Source organism: Anolis carolinensis, chromosome 3 (genome assembly GCF_035594765.1).
Source record: "Anolis carolinensis isolate JA03-04 chromosome 3, rAnoCar3.1.pri, whole genome shotgun sequence".
Taxonomy (NCBI): Eukaryota; Metazoa; Chordata; class Lepidosauria; order Squamata; family Dactyloidae; genus Anolis; species Anolis carolinensis.
The window spans coordinates 111,743,070-111,762,380 of NC_085843.1; the positions used below are offsets into that span (position 1 = coordinate 111,743,070).

Genomic DNA, 19,311 nt, shown 5'->3' on the forward strand with positions numbered 1-19,311 from the left:
CTGTGAAGAAGAGTGAGAATTATTGTTATTTGTTTTTACACCCACTATAATGATGCCAAGTCTAATCTTTCTGTCCTTCTTAGATGTCTTTGAGAATTTAAATGTGTCCTCCTCCATAGTTAATAACAGCAATTTATAAATAATTTGTTGTGCCTTTACTTCTGCAGCGTGCATAAAAGTGGGAAGAAAATGGCGCTGTATAAAGAAAATCTTTTGTTACGTGGATGTACCATTAGAAATACAGAAGAGGTCTCAGGAATAGTAATCTATGCAGGTAAGAAATACTTTCCTTTGTAATTTTACCCTGCATTTCTTTTGATCTCCCCTTCAATTAGATAATGTAATGCAATTCCTTTGGCAGGGCATGACACAAAAGCCTTGTTGAATAACAGTGGACCACGTTACAAGCGCAGTAAGCTGGAAAGACAAATGAATGTCGATGTCCTTTGGTGTGTCCTCATACTTATCACAATGTGTTTGTTTTCCGCTCTTGGTGAGTTTCCCTAACTTTCAGTTTTGGAGCATAAACTATGGAAATCAAGGAAATAATAACTTAAAAATTACAGACCATGCTGACAATTCACTTCTAACAACAAGCATAGTCAGTGTGATTTATTTCATATTTTTAGAATTAGATCCGCTGGATGAAACTTAAGTTAAGAGAAGCATAATTTTCTTACCATATTTAAAATTTATACACAACATTAGCCAGTAAGTATGCTGGCCATGGGGGACTTGGGAGTTGTTGTTCAAAAAGTGTTCTGCACATTTGTGTGTTTGAAATAGTCAGATACTTATCTCTGTGGTATCCAATAGCTGGCAGGAGATAACGCCAACATAGGCAAGTAGCTGTGCATTTGGAGACAGGGCTCCTTGTTTCACAAAAAGTGTTGTGTTCAGCCTTTAAGTTATTAGAGGAGTTACTTCTATAGATGGACTTTTCTTTATAAGGAATAACTTCATATTGTTTATATTAACCTTGTTTATTTGATTGTTATATTTATATGCCAGCTTTTCATCAATTACATCAAGAAGGTATACATGACTTTCCTTCTCTGCTCTTTTCCCTCACAACAATGTTGTGAGGTAGGTCAGGCTTAGATAATGCAATTAGCTCAAAGTCAACCAGGGAGTTTCATTAGATAATGCAATTAGCTCAAAGTCAACCAGTGAGTTTCATTAGCTCCATGGGGACTAGAACCCATAAATCAGTGGTCCAAGTCCATTTTTCTAACCACCACAGCAATTGCCCTGAATTCGCAGACTTTACCAGTTTGAGGAGGGGCACCCTGAAAACAACCTGTACAGTTTAAAACAAATAAATGTGTTGCACCCAATTTCCTCATTTCTGAACATGTTAAAAGCAATATGCTTTTATTTCTCATGTTCAGAACACCTTTTTAAAAAAGAGAAATGCTTCTCAGTAATAGCACAGAAGTGCAAGAAAGAGCACAATAATATTATCTCTGAGGGGAAAAGCATGTAAGTGAATCATGTTGACTTTTCCACTTGATGTTTAATTTGTATTTCTATTTCTCCCACCTGCTCCCACCTGTTTTGCAGGTCATGGAATCTGGGTCTGGCAATACGATGACAAACGAAAGCCTGTCTTTGATGTCCCAGGTCGCAATGGAAAATACTGGTCTCCAGTTGAAGCTGCAGTGTATTTATTTTTGACAATGATTATAGTTTTTCAGGTAACCCAGCAGCATGTTACTGAGATAGCTTACAGTTGCCTTTGCAAACACATTTACATTTACCCAGTGCTAAAAAATATTTTTTTTAAAAAAAAAAAATCCATCTGGCCAGAGAAGGCTGCAATCAGATGCACTCTCACTTAGAAGTAAGTCCCATTGAATTTGAGGAGTTTATTTTGAATAGATCTGTATAGAATTCCATTATAAAAAGGATATTGTCCAAGGGTCAACCACTTTTCTTATTGAATTAATTAATTCCCCTTGTTTCTCCTGACATGGGACTCATGCTTGCTTACAATAATTTAAAACAAATTCATGCTATAATCTTATTTTGCAAAAGTTCAAAATGCAATTAAATAAAGAATTAGCTTGAAAGCACATTGTTCAAAACAGCGTAAGCATGGTTGAAATGTAACATAAATGATCAAAGATAAAAGCCAGCTACACTGCATGCAAAGCTTCTGCCTTACATTTTAAGAATCAAAAGACTGTGTAAATAAAAAGATTTTTGCCAGAAAGACAGCAGAGTGGGTGCCAAATTACTCTCTTGTGGGAGGTAATTCCACAGATTGGAAGCAGCCACTGAGAAGTCTCTCCTCCATGTTTTCACAATATGGAACTGTGATGATGGCAGTATGGAGAGAAAGTCCTTAAACTTTAACATTTGGGATGGCTCATTATAGGAAAGGAGAGATTTTAATATAGGTTGTGCCCAAGCTATATAGTGTTTACCAGTCATAAACAACACTTTGAATTTTGCACTGAAAACAAAGATAACCACTGAAGCTGTTTCCATAATGGAACTATATGTTTTCTGTAATCAGATTGCAGTTAGCAATCTAGCCACAACATTTTGGGCCCTTTGAAGTTTCCAAAGGGATCTTAGATATCATGGGTGTATAACTATAGCTGATCTTAAAACATTTAATTCTACAAAGCTTAAAACAGCTGACAACAAAAGTCACATCAAAACACAGTTTCCGTTGAGAGTCTCCTAAACAATAGGCAATAAAAACAACAAAATCTAAAGCAGTACCAAAAGTCTCAGTAGGCACTCAAAATCCATGAGATAGATCCCTTGCAGTGGCAATAAACACATGATCTTGGATACTACAGCCAGATGCTCTGGGGAGCTGTATTTTTTAAAACCTAGGAACTTATCTGGGTTGTGTATCTTTTATGTTCTTTAAGTCAAAAGAGAATAGGCAAAAACTAAGTGTTCCCTTTCCCTGTCCTTGATTGAACTGAGCAGAACAGTTTAGCTTGTCAGAGTCCCCATATCACATAATGTATGTTGGTGTTTTATTTAAAAACTTAATGATGTACTGAAATATACTTGCATCTGATACAATTTCCATTTTAAAGGCTGTGCTTTCACTCGAGAAACTCTTCCCCTGATGGCCCCTTGGCCATGAAGTATGGATTACAGGCAGAAATATTTAAGATACTGCTCCCCCCCCATTCCACCTTTAGAGTCCTAACACTGGAGTTTTACTATAGATACAGACAGGGCCAGTTCACCCCAAAATCAAGTACATGGCTAGCTAGCTGCCTGGCTAGCTGCCTGGTCAGGCCACACCACACCCAGATTTCTCCTGTTGTCCTTTCTAGGAGAACTTTACTCATACACTTGGCTTTTACTTTTATTTGCAGCTAAAAACAGCCTTTTGGCAATCAAACTATGCTACCTATGACACAACTCCCAGAGACCTTCATTTGGCATGGTCAGTTATATTGACTGCCAGAAGCCGAGAGGCTCCACAAATCCCTGGACTTTGTCAATACTACTTCTTTCTTCTGAATATCCAGAAAGCAAAATAAAATCTGAGTAGGATTCAAGTTCTTTTTTGCCAACAGAGTTGTTCAGGATTTATTACTCTATGGAGATAGAAAAGATGGGAGGGAACCTTTTTTTGAGGGCCAAAATCACTCTTTCTGCCCTCTAATTTTGAAGATTTGTTTGCTGTGGCTAATAGTAACAAATATTTCAGGCTGGATTGTTTGAGGCTAACAGGAGCATCAGTGGCCATTCCTCTCATTTCTAGTTGTTTTACCAACCATTACTTTCCTCCTTTTCATTGTCCTGAGTTGGAGAAACTCTCACCCATGAAAGAACAATTAATACATTCCACGGCAGCGGTCTCCCTTCATGTAATTGGAATGTGCTTTGTAGCTCACTTGCAAGTTTGATTCCCCCTCCACAAGCAGTATATTATTGAGAATTATCTGCAGTGAGAAATAAAATGCATTCCAAAGGGGGGAAAATACTCCACTGCAGGTAAAGTTTTTAGCATGGATTTAGAAAATCCATGAAAATAGATAAAAAGAATATCTGGGGAAATTTCTGCAAAAAAAGTTCATTTATACTAAAACTTCTGTTGAGAAAAAATGTTTTTCTGCACAGTCTTCCTTTGCCTCAACTTTTGACAGGGAGCTACTTTAGAATACTATAGATAAAGTACTTTTTTCCCCTTGCGAAATCTTCTGTGCTGGCACCGTTCTGACTGCGCTTTCTGTTCCCCCTTCCACTCCCCTTTCCTTCTTCTTTTCCTAGCTTCTTTCAAGCTCATCTTATTATCCTGAAAACATTTTCTTCTCTCCAAGCTTTGATAATAACACCATATGGTCTAATTACGGATATCAACTCTACAACTGCTCCATAGCTTTCCTAATCTGTCATGGTAAACCTTTGCTGGTATTCTTGTAACTTTACAGTGTTGGCCTTAAATCAGACTGTCTAAAATTCTAAAAAGGTACAGTATCACATTGCAATTTTCCTCACAAGTTGATTCAGTCATACAAATTTTCATGACACCTTGTCTGTTTCTTCATTAATGACATTTGTGTCTTTGTGCATTTCAGGTTCTCATTCCCATTTCTTTGTATGTCTCCATTGAAATTGTTAAAATATGCCAAGTATTCTTTATTCATCAAGATAAGGATTTATATGATGAGGAAACAGACCTTCAGCTACAGTGCCGAGCTCTCAATATCACGGAAGATTTAGGACAGATACAGTACATATTTTCAGACAAGACTGGGACTCTTACTGAAAATAAAATGGTTTTCCGGAGATGCACTGTTTCTGGCATAGAATATTCCCATGATGCTAATGGTAGGTATAATATTTCTCCATTTAATTTAATGCATATAACACAAATCTCACCTTAAAAGCAAAATTTATGGTCTGGGATGCATGAACAACCTGAAATTATTTGACCATGTTGCATGATTGTGAGAAATATTATGTATTGCTTTATGACTCTAGTGGCACTAGGGCATTCTAATAATAAAGAGCATTCCAACAACAAAGTTCAGGCTCTCTAGTCTGAAGTCACTTCCACAAAGTCAGCTAGAAGAATTAACAGCTACCACTAGTTGGCATATAATCATTTATATGCTATGGCTCAGTGTTAGAGCACATCCTGTATGTAGAAGGTACCAGGTTCATTCCTTTACATGTGTAAGCTGTAGGATCTCTGTGGCAGGGCTGTAAAAAGGCTGGGCAGAACTAACTAATAGGCTGATTTGGTGTAAGGTGTCACTGTTGTTCCTGCATTTAAGAATATTGTCATGCATGTCTGGATAACCTGGGAATAACCATAGTTGATCCAAGCCTGAATTCCTGTGCTGCAGCAACTCCCATCTTCTTTAACAATCTTTAACTCCCATCTTCTTTAACAATTGCAGCAATAGAGCTGCAATCCAACAAAAAGTATAGGGCCACATAGTACCACTTGCCATGGTTCACTTATCATTTACCCAACCCACATGTTGAAGCTGAGCGCATCTGTTTGTAGTTCCATTTTAGCAGTTTTCACTTTGTGGACCATGCGTTAAGACGTAGCTGAATTTCTACCCCCGTTCCCTACCTGCTTCCCCTATTATCACCAGAAATTACTTAATTTGCTAGGATTTCCAGAGCTGTGGCCAGACAAGCACTAGAAGGAAGTAGTCAGTATAATAATATTAATCTATATGTTTTACAGTTGCTCAAAGTACAATTTTAATCCCTTTTAAACAAAGCATGTGAGCATGAGTCCTATGGTGTTAGAGAACTGGCAACAACTCTTAGCAGCTGGATGTGTGAGGGGCCAGTCATTCAGGGCATTTGGAAATATCAGTGTAGAGTATGTTTCAACATGTTGGCAGATAAGCAGCCAAATTGTAAATGAAGTAAAATGGTTAAGTAACTGGAATTCATAATGAACAATCTTAATTCCCTGTTAGAAACATCTTGGTACAGGTGACCCCAGTCCTCTCAGGCTTCATTGCATGCTAATCAGGCAGATTGAAGTGAGATTCTTGTTTCATGGGACATTCACTGGCTTGGATCCTAAACTAAATTAATTAACAAAAATTAATTCCTCGTACCCATTTCTCCCCTGCACCCACAATCTAAACAATGCCATCTCTCTCAATTGTGGCCTCTCTGAAAAACATGGGATGAGTCATAGGGTTTGCAATGAGAAATGAAGGGATAGGAAATTCTCCTGCCATGAATGCCCTTAAGTGTGGAATTAGAATTCAATTTACCACAACAGCTCCTCACACCTTATATCACCTTCATGGCCAGAGAAGATTTGGGTACATGGCTGCTGCATGAAGAAAGGACAGGACATTTTCTTTCTGAAAACTTCCAAAACTGAACTTATATTAGAATCTAAGGTACTGAATTTTGAAACACACACATGCATTTATATGCTATTTATGTAATAGCCTTCTATGAAAAGGAGTTCATCAGTAGTTCCTACAGGCATATTTATTTCTCTTTAGAAAGAGCCTTCTGTTTGGGGAAAGTCCAGAAACATCAAAAGTCAAGGAGCAGAAGTGTTGACACTGGCAACCATCCCACCATAGCATCTTGTGGAATTTAAGGTTCATAGAAAAAACTTTTTTGGGAGTTTAGAGGAATAGGTGAAAAGAACACAATGTCCCCAGTGCAGTACAGTGGTGAATAAAGTCATAGTACAGATCAGGTGAACTTCTAAATGCTCTTCAATATTTGTCTAAGATTCAATGAGATTTTATGTCTCAAACAAACAAAGGGTGAATTCAAAGACCTAGCTCACTTTGTTCTTATTTATGAGAAGTCATCATCTGTATCTATCATTTAAGTTCCTAGGACTGGATGATCCAAATATAAATAGGTTAGGCAGCAAATGTTGTTAGAACCATAGGGCTTTATCACACAAAGCACCCTGGCATTGCAGCATAAGATCCCACTGCCAGTTTGCCACATACTTTACATTTCTCCCTGCTAAAATTAATTTTGTTGTTCCTGGCCTGGCTGTTTGATTTGTTAGGGTCACTTCAAATCATCATGTTTGAATTATTAATTTATAAAATTATAAACTATTCCAGGGAACCCCTAAGAGTTTCCTGATGCTTCTGGAGTCCAACTGGTTTCACACAAACCTCACATGTATATGTTGCTTTAAAAAAAACTATTAAAAGAATATTGTCAGTTTTGCCACATTCAAAAATATTAAATATTAAAGACTTTTCATAGGAAGAAATCTGGAATTGTTTGTGCCAGAAAATGATCTGAATACAAACCTCAGCCGTCATTTTTTATAATGATCCCTGCTTTGCATTCTCTCCTTACAAAGAAATAAAATGGATTTTGGATCAAGTGAATTCTTTTCAGCTGAAGACAGAATTCAGTTTTTAAATACACTTGATTCATTTCTAATTGTGGAATTGAATTTACATACTTTGCATTTCAATGGGCTGTTTCAAACATATGAGAAAACCATTAATTAAGCTAGTTTTGGATTAGTTAAATTATACAGTGTTTATAAGGTCTCAAATCTTTTTTAAAGTTTGTTTCATTTATTGACCATTGGCAAGTGTTGAGAAAAACAAAATATTATTGGCACCAACAAAGTTTTTTAAAAAAAAAAATCTCATGGAGGGAGTGGTTTTTACCAAGTTTGTGTGCAAGGTTTTTTTTAAAAAAAAAAAAATCTTTAGCTAAACATTATAGCCATGATCCTATATCCATAACTTTAAAGTAGACAATGAGCACATTAAAATTGCCTAATATTTCCCATATCTTGGTTCAATTATTAACCAGAGCAAAGATTGCAGTCAATAAATCAGAAGTAGACGATGATTTGGAAGGACATCACTGAAGGAATTAGACAAGATCCTGAAGTGTCTAGATATATAATTGAATACTAAAGTTAGAGTTGTCCATCATTTCATATTCCCTTTTCATTGTATGGTTTTGAAAGCTGGACAATAAAAAAGGAAGAAAATCAACTCATTTGAAATTTAGTGCTGGAAAAGAATTCTGTAGATAACATGAACTTCTATTTTAAAAAAAACCCTCAGTTTTTAAACTTCTTGGACATTTCTCACCTTTTCTTTCTCGTCACTCATGCACTTTTTAAAATAATAAGGGTGAACCAAGGGAAGACTTCCATATCAGGGAGCATGTACTCATTCCTATCACGATGTAGATAATCTGCAAAATTGAATTTATAAACTGTGCAGAGATCCTACTTGAGTACAGCAGTTTTCTGGTTGCAGATTATTGTAATCCAGTGTATAGAATTTACAGGAACCAGCATCAGTGGCATGACAAAAGGGATGGAGTTGGCTGTGGCATGTTTGTGTGCCCCTTTATGCCTGAGAAAAGGGCCTGAGTAGGTCTGGTGTTGATAGAAGATGTAGATATGAGTAGTAGTGAATGACCCCAGAGAAGTAGGCAACCATACTTTAGAGACCAATATGGTATAGGTGTTAGAATTGGATTGAGTGGAACTGGGTGAATTCCCCCTCGTGCACAAATCTAACTGGGCAGTTCTGAGCCAATCACCTGTTTCTCAGTGTAACCCAATTCCCAAAGTTGATGTGATTATAAAAATGTGACTAAGGCCATGTAATAATAACAACAACAACAACAACAACAACAACAACTTTATTTTTGTATCCTGCCTCCATCTCCCCAAAGGGACAAGGAGCAGCTCACATGGGGACAAGCCCAACAACACAAGTTAAAAAAACACAGAACAATCAATGAAAAACATTATAATTACATAAAACAATAAAACACATCAACAGAATTAAAACCAGGACAATAATAATAACTAAACATTCAAAGGATAAAATTGTGTAGAACTCTGAATAGAGCTCCTAGGAGATATAAGGGCGATCAAAAATAGGGACGGAGGAGCAATCACAGTAAACACTAACACCATAAAGGGTAAGGAACAGTGATAAAGTGCAATAACTGATAATGAGATGTAAGCGGGCTGAGTATCTGGTGGGACTGCTTACTCAAAAGTGCACCGGAACATCCACGTCTTTAGGTCTTTGCGAAAGGTGGACAGGGTAGGTGCCAGTCTGATCTCCCTGCAGAGAGAGTTCCAGAGCTGAGGGGCCACTACCGAGAAGGCTCTCTCCCTCGTCCCCACCATTCACGCTTGAGATGAAGTCAGAAGCAAGAGAAGGGCCTGGCTTGTGCACTTGTTACAATCTTTTACAGATCCTAGTTGAGTCTTTCCTGAAGCTTTTTGAGCCAGGGATGTACAGGTGACAGATTCAATTCTACTGAACAATCTGACAAGAATTAATGAATCCCAAATACTTTTCAAAAGCAACTACAAAATCATACAGACAGACAGGCACCTTACCTCAAATTGTTTCACTGAACTAAAAAAAATAAGAGTTACTCATTTTAGACTTTTGTGTGAAAGGAGTTCAAAATCCATTCATCTGTGGCATTGAAACCAGATCTGCAGACTCAGAATTCTTTAGCTGTGTCAGTGGAAATCTTTTGCATCTGGTGGATAGATTCCACTAAGCTTGAAGTCTGTCCATTCCTGTCTGACCTAAATGACACACTGTCAAATCCTTTTAAACACACTCTGGGGAAAGGCTTACATTGGCTAAAAGAAAGATGTGCCCATTCTATTCGAAATCAAATATACAACCATAGAACCAAAGCCATCAACAAATCACACTCCTAATGTCGACCCTCTGCCGTACAGTATGGAAGCACTATTTTAATTTTGACTGTGCTACTTAAAACTACACTGTAGAATTAATGCAAGTTAATACTACTTTATCTGTTGTGGGCCAATGCTGTGGACTCACAGGAGTTGTAGTTTTACAAGATCTGTACCTTTCTCTGCCGAAGAGAGCTGGTGCCTCACCAAACGAAAGTCTTATGGTTCCATAGTATTGAACCATCTCCAACACAACATGTCCACCTGGTGTGTTTTGGTATTCCCTTATCCATAAAGCAAATATGCAGTTGTCATCGCATTTCCACAAACAACATGAATCCTATCATATTACAAACAAAGCCACTAACATTCTATTAGCTCACAAATATAAGCCTCTGATAGACTCAAAATAAAAACAGTACAAATGCCTTGTGGAATCCCTTGCAGTTACATGGTTGCTTATAGAAATGATGATCCAAATGCCTTGCTAAGAAGGCTCCTTTTATTGCTCCAGCCACTTAGTATGATAGTCCATAAATAGATAACTACCAGACGTAAGCTATTTTCATCTTTAATGAGCTTTTCTATGAGCCTTTGTGGGGTATGGCTTAAAAAAATTATACACAGCTATTTGGAGTGTAGTATTTATTGCACTCTGACCTACCCTTTCCTCTTTCATTGCTAATTTTAATTTAATATCCTGAGTAGAAAATTCTTGGCAAAGTTTCAAGCCTTTCCTTGTGGGTTTTTTTTGTCTTTTGTTTGTTTATTTTTAATCAACTTTGCAGAGTTCTTTAGTCTTTTCTTTTCATGGTCTTTTCTAGAATGTGTTGCAGATAATATAGCTCACTTTAGGGAGTGGTTGAACTGCAAAGGGAATTTTCTAATGGGCTCCAGTGGATTTTATGAGCTATTTCAGAATGTAATAGCCTTGTCACATTGAGCCAGAAAATGAGGAAAGCCATGTCCTGAATTAAATAACTAATTATTTTGACTATATTAGTCATTAAAAGTTGATGTTCAATTAAGACTCATCTGTGTTATGTGCTAGTGCTCAAACTCCAGTCAGTACTATATAATAAAAATGAGGATGTCATGGGAAATCATTCAAGGTGCATTTGGATAGAGCTTTGGAGGAGACTGCTCAGACCTGGTTACTGCCTGTTGATAGTGTTTCTGTTCTTAAACCACCAAGAACATCTAACCTGGAAAGCATTATGGGGGTTAAGGACTAGTATCAGATCTAGATCTATGGCAAGTGTGGGGGAAGTTTTCAAGCCCAAAGTCTGAACTGAATTTTGGAGAAGTTATTAGAAGCAACATTCCAATGATGGGTAGGACCACAGGCAGAAGCGTTGGACCAAAAATGCCAGTGTATGTTAGCTTACAGCTGTTAAGGTATTTGGTGCAGAAGGGAACCGAACCTGTACAATACCTTAGATATCACTAATTGCTTTGGGAAAGGAGACATTGCCATTTGGAGAATTCTTAAGGCTTGGATTGTGATCCTAAGAAACCACGCCAGGATCTTAGGCTACCTACCCTTACACTACAGTCTGTTCCTGCAGTCAGACTTCCTTGGTGATGTGACTGATCTCACAGCAGTTCCCTCCTGGTGGTACAATGGTAATCAGTATCAGTGAGTTTAGATCTTGAATGGGGCTCATCTTCCTGAAAGTCAACTGTATTTTGAACCAAAGTTATGGTTGCTTTATGTGTTTTCATGGTGGTCAATGACAAATGATGGCTCAGCACCAGCTTGATTGTCAGAGCCAAAGTCCGCAGGTTAATGTAGAATATTACTGGATTTTAATACATTAAAGAAGATACTTTTTACTGTGCTCTTTATTAACTCAGCACAAAGTCATTGGTCCATAGAGCCCAATATGCTGACTGCTAACTCATTCATTTTCTGGGCTCTGTCAACGGTCTGTCTTGCAGCTTCATAGCTTTTTAACTGGAGATTAAATCAAAGGCCTTATGGAATAAAGCATATGCCCTGCTCTTATATTATGTTCCTCTCTTCATTATGAATTACCGGGGGAGTCATCTTCTCCTAGACTTACATTCTATTTTCAAAAGGGTAAAATCTGTAGTGGGAATAGAGCTTTGTAAAGTTACTTTTTGTGAATGATAATTCCCAAAGTCTCCCAATAGCCAAATGATTGTGGAGGATTCTCGGAGGCAGAGTCCAAAAAATCATCTTCCCTATATGGGAATGGGAACAGTGCTCATAATAATGGCACAATTAATTTACCTTCCATGTACTCTACATTTATTCTAAGAATCACAATATGAACCATATGAATTTAAAGTTTCAATACTTTACTCTTTTGGCTGATGCCAGTTTGTGCATTATTATCCATTTTTTGCGTTGGATGCTTAGTGAAACAGAGCTGTTGCCTGAAAGCTACGAACTGTGATGATCAAATAACTTAATCTGCATATTTCCTTTGCTGGCAGTTAAATGACTGTGGAGTAAGTAATCTAGAGATAACAGACAGGCGTCTCAGTCAAATTATTTTCCTGTTCCAACTTAATCAAATGCCAGTGCTGTTGCCTTGGCAAGTTAGAGGGATGTGTGCCCCACTCCCTGTTTCACAAAAGAAGTAAAAAGGAATTTTCTCTGATGTGGTGCCTTCCTTTTTCTTTTCCTACTTTTTAGCTTGATTTTTATTTAAATATTGAAAATGCAACTTAAATCCAACTAATGAAAACATTTTAAAATATAGACATTAGAATAAAATAAACAAAACAATATAAACATCTCTTAATTCTCCATCCCCTAACTTCCACTAAAAACTTCCCCCATCCCCTGTATCCCTTCTATTCCAAGTCTGTTGCACTACATATCCCATCATAGAATAAAGTTGTTGTTATTGTTGTTGTCATTGTCATGTTCTGCCAGCTGTTGAGTGACAGGAAATATAGTTTGACACATCACAAAGGTTTGTATACAGCCTGCTGGGACTCTGAAATGATTCTGAGACTCAAACTGTTACTTGTGTTAGCAGTGTTATCCAGCCTACATTTAACAGTTCAGTACCCCCAGTCATCTGTTTTTAAACTCTAGTTTTCATTTCTCAGTTACAGTTGCAGTGTATATGTTTACTGTACTTGGCAAGGGCCATGACAGATACATATACAAAATATACAAGGTGCACAAAATATAATACGAAAGAGCAAGAACAGATAACGTTACAGGCAATGATATCAAATAATTTCAGAATTTCCAGCAACATATCCAAATTAGTATTCTGAGTCTCCAAAAAAGGTTTGTGGCAATTTTATCTAATTCACTCTAACATTTTCAGCATTCAGAGCAAAAAGAGCCACTTGTTTGCCTTTCTCACACATATTTACAACACTTTTTATCAACAGCAAAACGTATAGCTATGTATCAAGAAGCTGATTCTGAGGATGAAGAAACTGCACCTAAGGCAGGGACTTTGTCCCAGCGGGACAGTATTAGCAGTCATCAGAGCATTAAAGTCATCCACAGGAACCAGAGCACAAAATCTCATAGGCGTACAGGGAGCAGAGTGGAGGCCAAAAGGGCAAGCATTCTCTCAAAGCACACAGCTTTTAGCAGCCCAATGGTAAGTGTTTGAAGTACTACTGCCTTTTTACACTGGTATCTTCCTGCCAAATCTATGTTGTAATTCAACCAGATCTGATCATGCTTATAATTCTAAAGTTCTGACAACACAACCTCTGATATAGTCCATGAGTCATGTACAGTAGCCTGCTCTGAGCTCAGTTTATCTTCCTGGTTTTCTTGCCTTTGAGGTACTGAAAAAGAGAATGCTATCAGCCATGTGGATAGCCAATCCTATTGTATGCTGGGGAACAGCTAGCTATGTATACTTCACATGTTTATTTTTTTTTCCGGACAGTGGGGGATCCGCAGTTCCAATGAGAGGGATTCTTGTGAAAGGATTTCAGTTAGACATAGCAAGGGCAGGAAGAAAAATTGAACAGAAGCACTGATGGGTGAAGACTGGTGCAGAGATGGACAGTGTCCATCGTGTCATAGATATTGTAAATGCAATACTAGAGTACTGTAGATGAATGAAGAGAAGAAAGTCAACAGAGGATGGTGATGATATTTATATATACCCTGCACATCACTTGCTAGGAACCATTCTGACATAACTGTGCTTCAATTCCTAACCTAGAGATAGAAATTTTGTGGTCCTCTAGCTGTTGGACTATGTATCCCAGTACCCAAAGCTAACATAGCTAATGGTGAGGAATACTGAAAGCTGAAATTCAATAACCACTAGCCATGATCACCACACCTACCTTAGTCTGTTATTTCAAACACATTTTAAAAGATTGAAAAGAGTAAAAATCAAACAAACATAATATAAGCAAGGCTGATAGAATATGTCTTATCGTTGCTTGCTACCTTACAGCTACACAGTCATTGCCATCAAACACAGTGCCATGATACAATAAAAATACTTTTTTTTCAGTAATGCATCTTTAAAGCAACTCTACCTAAACAAGTTTCTGAATGTATGAGTACTGCAGTTTGTTTTGGAGAATTGAATGTATAATCTACCTATGCATGTGACTAAATACTTCTCTAAACATCGCACAAGATATATTCCAGTGTTGTTGATTGTTTGTTTCAGCATTAATCATCCCAAGATGTTTAGGAATGGTCCTCATGATTTTGCCTAAAAGTGTTTGCCAGGCAGTGAGGGATAATCTCACTCTTCCTGCCTACTACAAAATGTTATGTGTAAGCACAAGACTTGGGTTGTCATGTTCTCTGTAGTGAAACAAAATGGATAAACTCAAAAACACAGATGGGATTATTAAATATATGCTTGATAGAGCATATCTGCAGAATAAGCTAAAGAGAGAGACTGTGAAAGTGACTGTAGGAATGCACCAAACTGCAAGTGAGTCATTTTGCCTGTCTTTCCATTCTAGGAGAAAGATATCACACCCGATCCAAATTTGCTGCAAAAAGTAAATGAATGTGCCAGCTACCTCGAGATTATGAAGAGCTATGACCAGCCATTATCCCAGCTCTCCCCTGAACTTTCAGACATCTTTGACTTTTTCATAGCTTTGACTATCTGTAATACAGTGGTAGTGACATCTCCAAATCAGCCACGTCAAAAGGTATGTTAGGTAAACGACTCATTTAAAGAAAATTAATCCCGTATTTGAGCTGATTTTTGTAATAGTTCACTGCAGTATGACTTGTGTCTGTTTTGCCTAAGTATTAAGACAATGGGTTTAGTAGTTTAATTCCAATTCTGAGTGTGAATCCTAATTCAGTGCATGTTTTCCCAAGGATTTTATTGTGTTTGGCCTACACACTCTCTGGAGCTTCTTTCCAATTGATCTCATTATATTTAATGAAAACCTGCTTGTTTAGAATAATGTAATCATAGAGTTGGAAGATACCTCAAAGGTCATCTAGTCTAATCTCAAACTTATTCAGGTAATTGACGGTTTGCCTGATAGTTGACTATCTAACATCTGTTTTAAAACCACTAATGAATCAGCTCCATTAAATTCCAAATTAATCTTTTTCCTGTTGAACAGACTGTACTATTAAAATATTCTTTCCCAAATTTAGTTTAAATCTTTGTTTTTACTTCTAATTTTAATCCCTTGGTTAGAATCCTTTCCTTCCCAAATGTGAAAAGTATCTACCATATTTACACAAGTTTAATGCTCACCTTTTTGGGTAAATTACATAACTAAAAGTGAGGAGTGCATTAGATTTGATGGCGTGGTGGAATTACACACCTAAACCCATCTGCACTGTTGGGCAAGAGATCCCAGCTGGGGACAGAGGAGGGAGAGGCAGTGGTGACCATGAAAAAGCTGGTGTGAAGCTGATGGTGGTCACAAAAAGGAAGGTGGAAAGGACAGATGGAAGGCTACAGCTTCCCACCAGTTTTTCCTTAGACACCATCTCCTCACATTTCAATTGACAGGAAATCCTTTTTTTTTTTGTAATGCACACCTTCAAAATTGAGGTGTGCATTACATTCGTTGGTACATTATTTTCAAGTAAATATGGTATATGAAATGCTTATTTGTTTTATTTCTACCACACTTTTGTCCCTCATACTAGAATTTGAACTAGCTAACCAAAAAAATAAATAGAGTATATACTGATGAGAAATAGCAACTTTTTAATCAGTTAGACAAATCAATGGCACAATGGGTCTGTCAGCTCTAGCTTGCAGGGACATGAGGAAAGCCTCCCAGATAAACATATCCCAGCATCCCTTGGGCAACGTCTCTGTAGACTAGCAATTATCTCACACCAGAAGTGACTTGCAGTATGTTCTTGTTGCTTCTGACATTATAAAAAAAAGTTCAAAAATTATTAGTGGTAGTGGATTAGAAAGGAAACTCAACATGAGTGCAAAGAACCATCAGAACAAAAAGCGGAGAACAGAAGTAGCCTTTCATGGCAGGAAGTTCCTCAGATTGGGAGTGACCACTAACAAAGCTAATAATGGTGCTTTTTTGATATAATCTCAACAGAACTGAAACCTTATTTCCTGTTTGCTACTTACCACACACATGCATAATACCAATAAGGAGTCTGTCTCATTTTTATTGTTGTATCACTGAAGGCCAGTTCAGAGGTATTCACAAGGTGACATAGCTCTCTCACAGAAAATTGCCACCATCCAATGTAAAACAGAGTTGTTTTTTTCATTTGTACTGTATCTTTTTTTCCTCTTGAGCTCTGCCTTGTGTTTTAAGAAATATATTTCCTTCTCTACTTCACTGCAAGGTTTTAAAAAAAAACACCACCTTGGTTAAATAGAATGGTTTGTAACCAACAAACTCTGGGACGAAGGAAAAAAATATTGAAGTTCTTCCAAGAACTCTTGAATAACTGCTTTTAAAGGGCAATGCCAAAGCATAGAAGAGATTACATTACAATGTGGTATAACTTCCATGTCCTTGGACAGAAGGGGGTATGTTTGCGAATATGCTGTAAAAACAGAACATGAATAATAGTAAATTCTATTGAATTGAACAACTTCTGCAAGACTTTACCATAGTTACCTTGGAAGACCTATGAATTTGCTAGGTCTTTCTATGGTAATGTTCAGCAGAATCATACCATAGATCACTTGGAGGACCTAGAAAATTCCTAGTGAGATCATAGTTTGTCAGTTGCGGGTAGTTGAAACCTTGGGTACTGGTCCTGTGCATATGGGGGTCATACTGTATGAGAAACATGGTAAATAAGGCATTAGGCATATTATATACACCACTTGGGCATTAAACATTCTTGAAAATAGTTTTTACAAAGTCTTGAAAAAATGTAACTATGACAGGTGCAGGGCCCATTTCTTTGTCTCTAACTTTCCTAATTTGTGCTTTCAATAAGATATACGGTACATCCAGTATCTCAGCTACTTCATTTCTCGGTTGTTGGTCTTTATTTTTCAAGATTAGATACAGATTTGAACTGAAGTCTCCAGTAAAGACCATTGAGGACTTCATTCGGAGACTCACTCCCAGCCGCCTGACCTCTGGGTCTAACAACAGCAGTTCCTCAAGCCTGGCGACCAGCAAATCAACACACCGTGCTGGATCCAGTGTAATTTCATCAGCCTCTACAGACAGCACTTTCTTGAAACTAGAAGAAAAGTTTGCAAACTCCTCCCGGATGAATAACAATAGCTACAGTTGTCAACAATCCAAAGAGACCCTGGGGAATGGGAGTGGCCCAGGAGAAAGTGAACTGCGTTATGAGGCAGAGAGCCCAGATGAAGCTGCCCTTGTCTATGCAGCCAGGGCATATGATTGTGCTCTGGTCGGCCGGCTGCCTGACCAGGTATCGATAGAGCTACCTCACCTGGGGAGATTAAACTTTGAACTCTTACACATCCTGGGCTTTGACTCAGTTCGGAAGAGAATGTCTGTCATTGTCAGGCATCCCCTTACTGACAAAATAAATGTTTATACTAAAGGAGCCGATTCAGTGATCATGGATCTTCTTCTGCCCTGTTCTTCAGGTATAACTTGCACTCAGTTTATTTCCCATGATAAAGTGTATTGGAAACTGTGGCTGGATATCTCAGCTACACCACTGGTAGTTCTGTACATTGAAAATGATGACAAGTTGTGTTCATAGTGTCTTCTTCTTTTGATCCATGCAGGAACAATAATTTTACTCTGCTTTCTTTACCTGGGCAAATCTAAGCAAGTCCTCATTGCTGTGAATACTTGCATCCCTCCAAGTATTCATTTCTATGCATTCACTTCCAGAATTAAATGCTATTCAGTGTATCTTTTCATAATGCGGCAAATAAAGCACTTTTTGCTGTAGCTCCTTTTTATTGCCTAAATTGGTGACCATTTGCTTAGTCTTAGAGTAAATTCAGAAATCCCTAGATCCCTTCCGTATAATGACCCCAGTGCATATTGACTCTCCCTCTGAATGCCATAAGAGTTTACTTTAACTATCATGCCCTATTACTTTGAATGAAACCTAGCAGTGAGTTGTGATTGGTGGGATTTTTTTTTTGCTCCTCCCTTGTGGTTGGATCAACTTGATACATCCTATAACATTTTCTTATTTTGAGTTCAGACAGGGATATTTAGAATTGCCAACAAGAGAACTTAACAAATGACAAACCCCAGAATACCATAGGATTCAGGCTTGGCAATTAAAATGAGATTATAGTGCCATATTTGTGTAGTGTGAAAGGACCTCAGGTTGCAAAAGTTCAGTTTTAGGACATATTCATTGCTAAACTGCTGTGTTGACCACAAATGGGGATGTTGGGAGTGAAACTGACAAGAAAGCATGAAATTCCTACCCAATTCCTGGCCATATGTGTTCTGCTTTCCATAACACTCAGACTGGAATAAGAAAGATGAAAAGAGCAGTCATACAATGGAGAAACAGCTGTTAATGGTTATGATGTTGGATTGTTATTTTTTAGTTGAAGGTTCAAGTCCCCACTCAGCCAGGCTGGGCAGTGAGATATGCATATTTATTTATTTATTTATTTCCAATATTTCTACCCCGCCCTTCTCCCCGGGGGGATTCAGGGCGACTTACACAACTGGTAGAATCACTACCAGTACATCATAATACCATAAAATAAGAATAAAACAGTTAAAATAGTTAAATAGCATAGTAAAATACAATATATAGCCTTAGGTCAGTCACTTTGTGTGCCTTTCTCAGCCTGATTGGCATCACAAGACTGTTCTGAGGATAAAGAGTTGGTCAAACTTTGCCCCTCCAGGTGTTTAGAACTTCAACCCCCACAAAGTATACCCATGACTGGGATAAAGCATTGAGGAGGAAAGCTATGTGTATCACTTTGAGCTCGTTGGAAGAAATGTGGATTATAAATGTAACTAATAAATAGATGAGAAATAATGTGACCATCAGACTCATTGCTCTTGATTCCAAGTCCTTGTCTCTAATGCCAGTTATAGGTCATAACTTTGCTAACACTCAAAAACACTTTGGAATTGTCTTAAAATATGAAGCCCAAATAACTCTGGCTTTGAAAAATAAGAGATTCAAATCAAGCCATTAAAGTTAGTGGAGATTTCAGAGGAAGAGGTAATGAATGGCGATAGATGTCCAACTGTGGGCAAGAAGTTTATATTTTGAATGGAAGAGCATCTCAAAG

At 37.7% G+C, this 19,311-nt stretch overlaps 1 protein-coding gene across 2 annotated transcripts in view; it reads left to right on the forward strand.

Moving 5' to 3' along the window:
• Nucleotides 1-19,311, forward strand: part of atp10a (ATPase phospholipid transporting 10A (putative)) — a 168,001-nt gene that overhangs the window by 116,348 nt on the left and 32,342 nt on the right. Inside the window, exons 4-10 of one of the 2 annotated variants that reach the window (XM_062975364.1) lie at nt 168-274; nt 362-493; nt 1,564-1,697; nt 4,560-4,812; nt 13,037-13,254; nt 14,600-14,794; nt 17,106-17,492. In XM_062975364.1, coding sequence (XP_062831434.1) covers nt 168-274; nt 362-493; nt 1,564-1,697; nt 4,560-4,812; nt 13,037-13,254; nt 14,600-14,794; nt 17,106-17,492 — 1,426 coding nt within the window. Of the gene's footprint in view, nt 1-167; nt 275-361; nt 494-1,563; nt 1,698-4,559; nt 4,813-13,036; nt 13,255-14,599; nt 14,795-17,105; nt 17,674-19,311 lie in introns of both variants that reach the window. The other variant, XM_008107099.2, reaches the window with a different exon arrangement.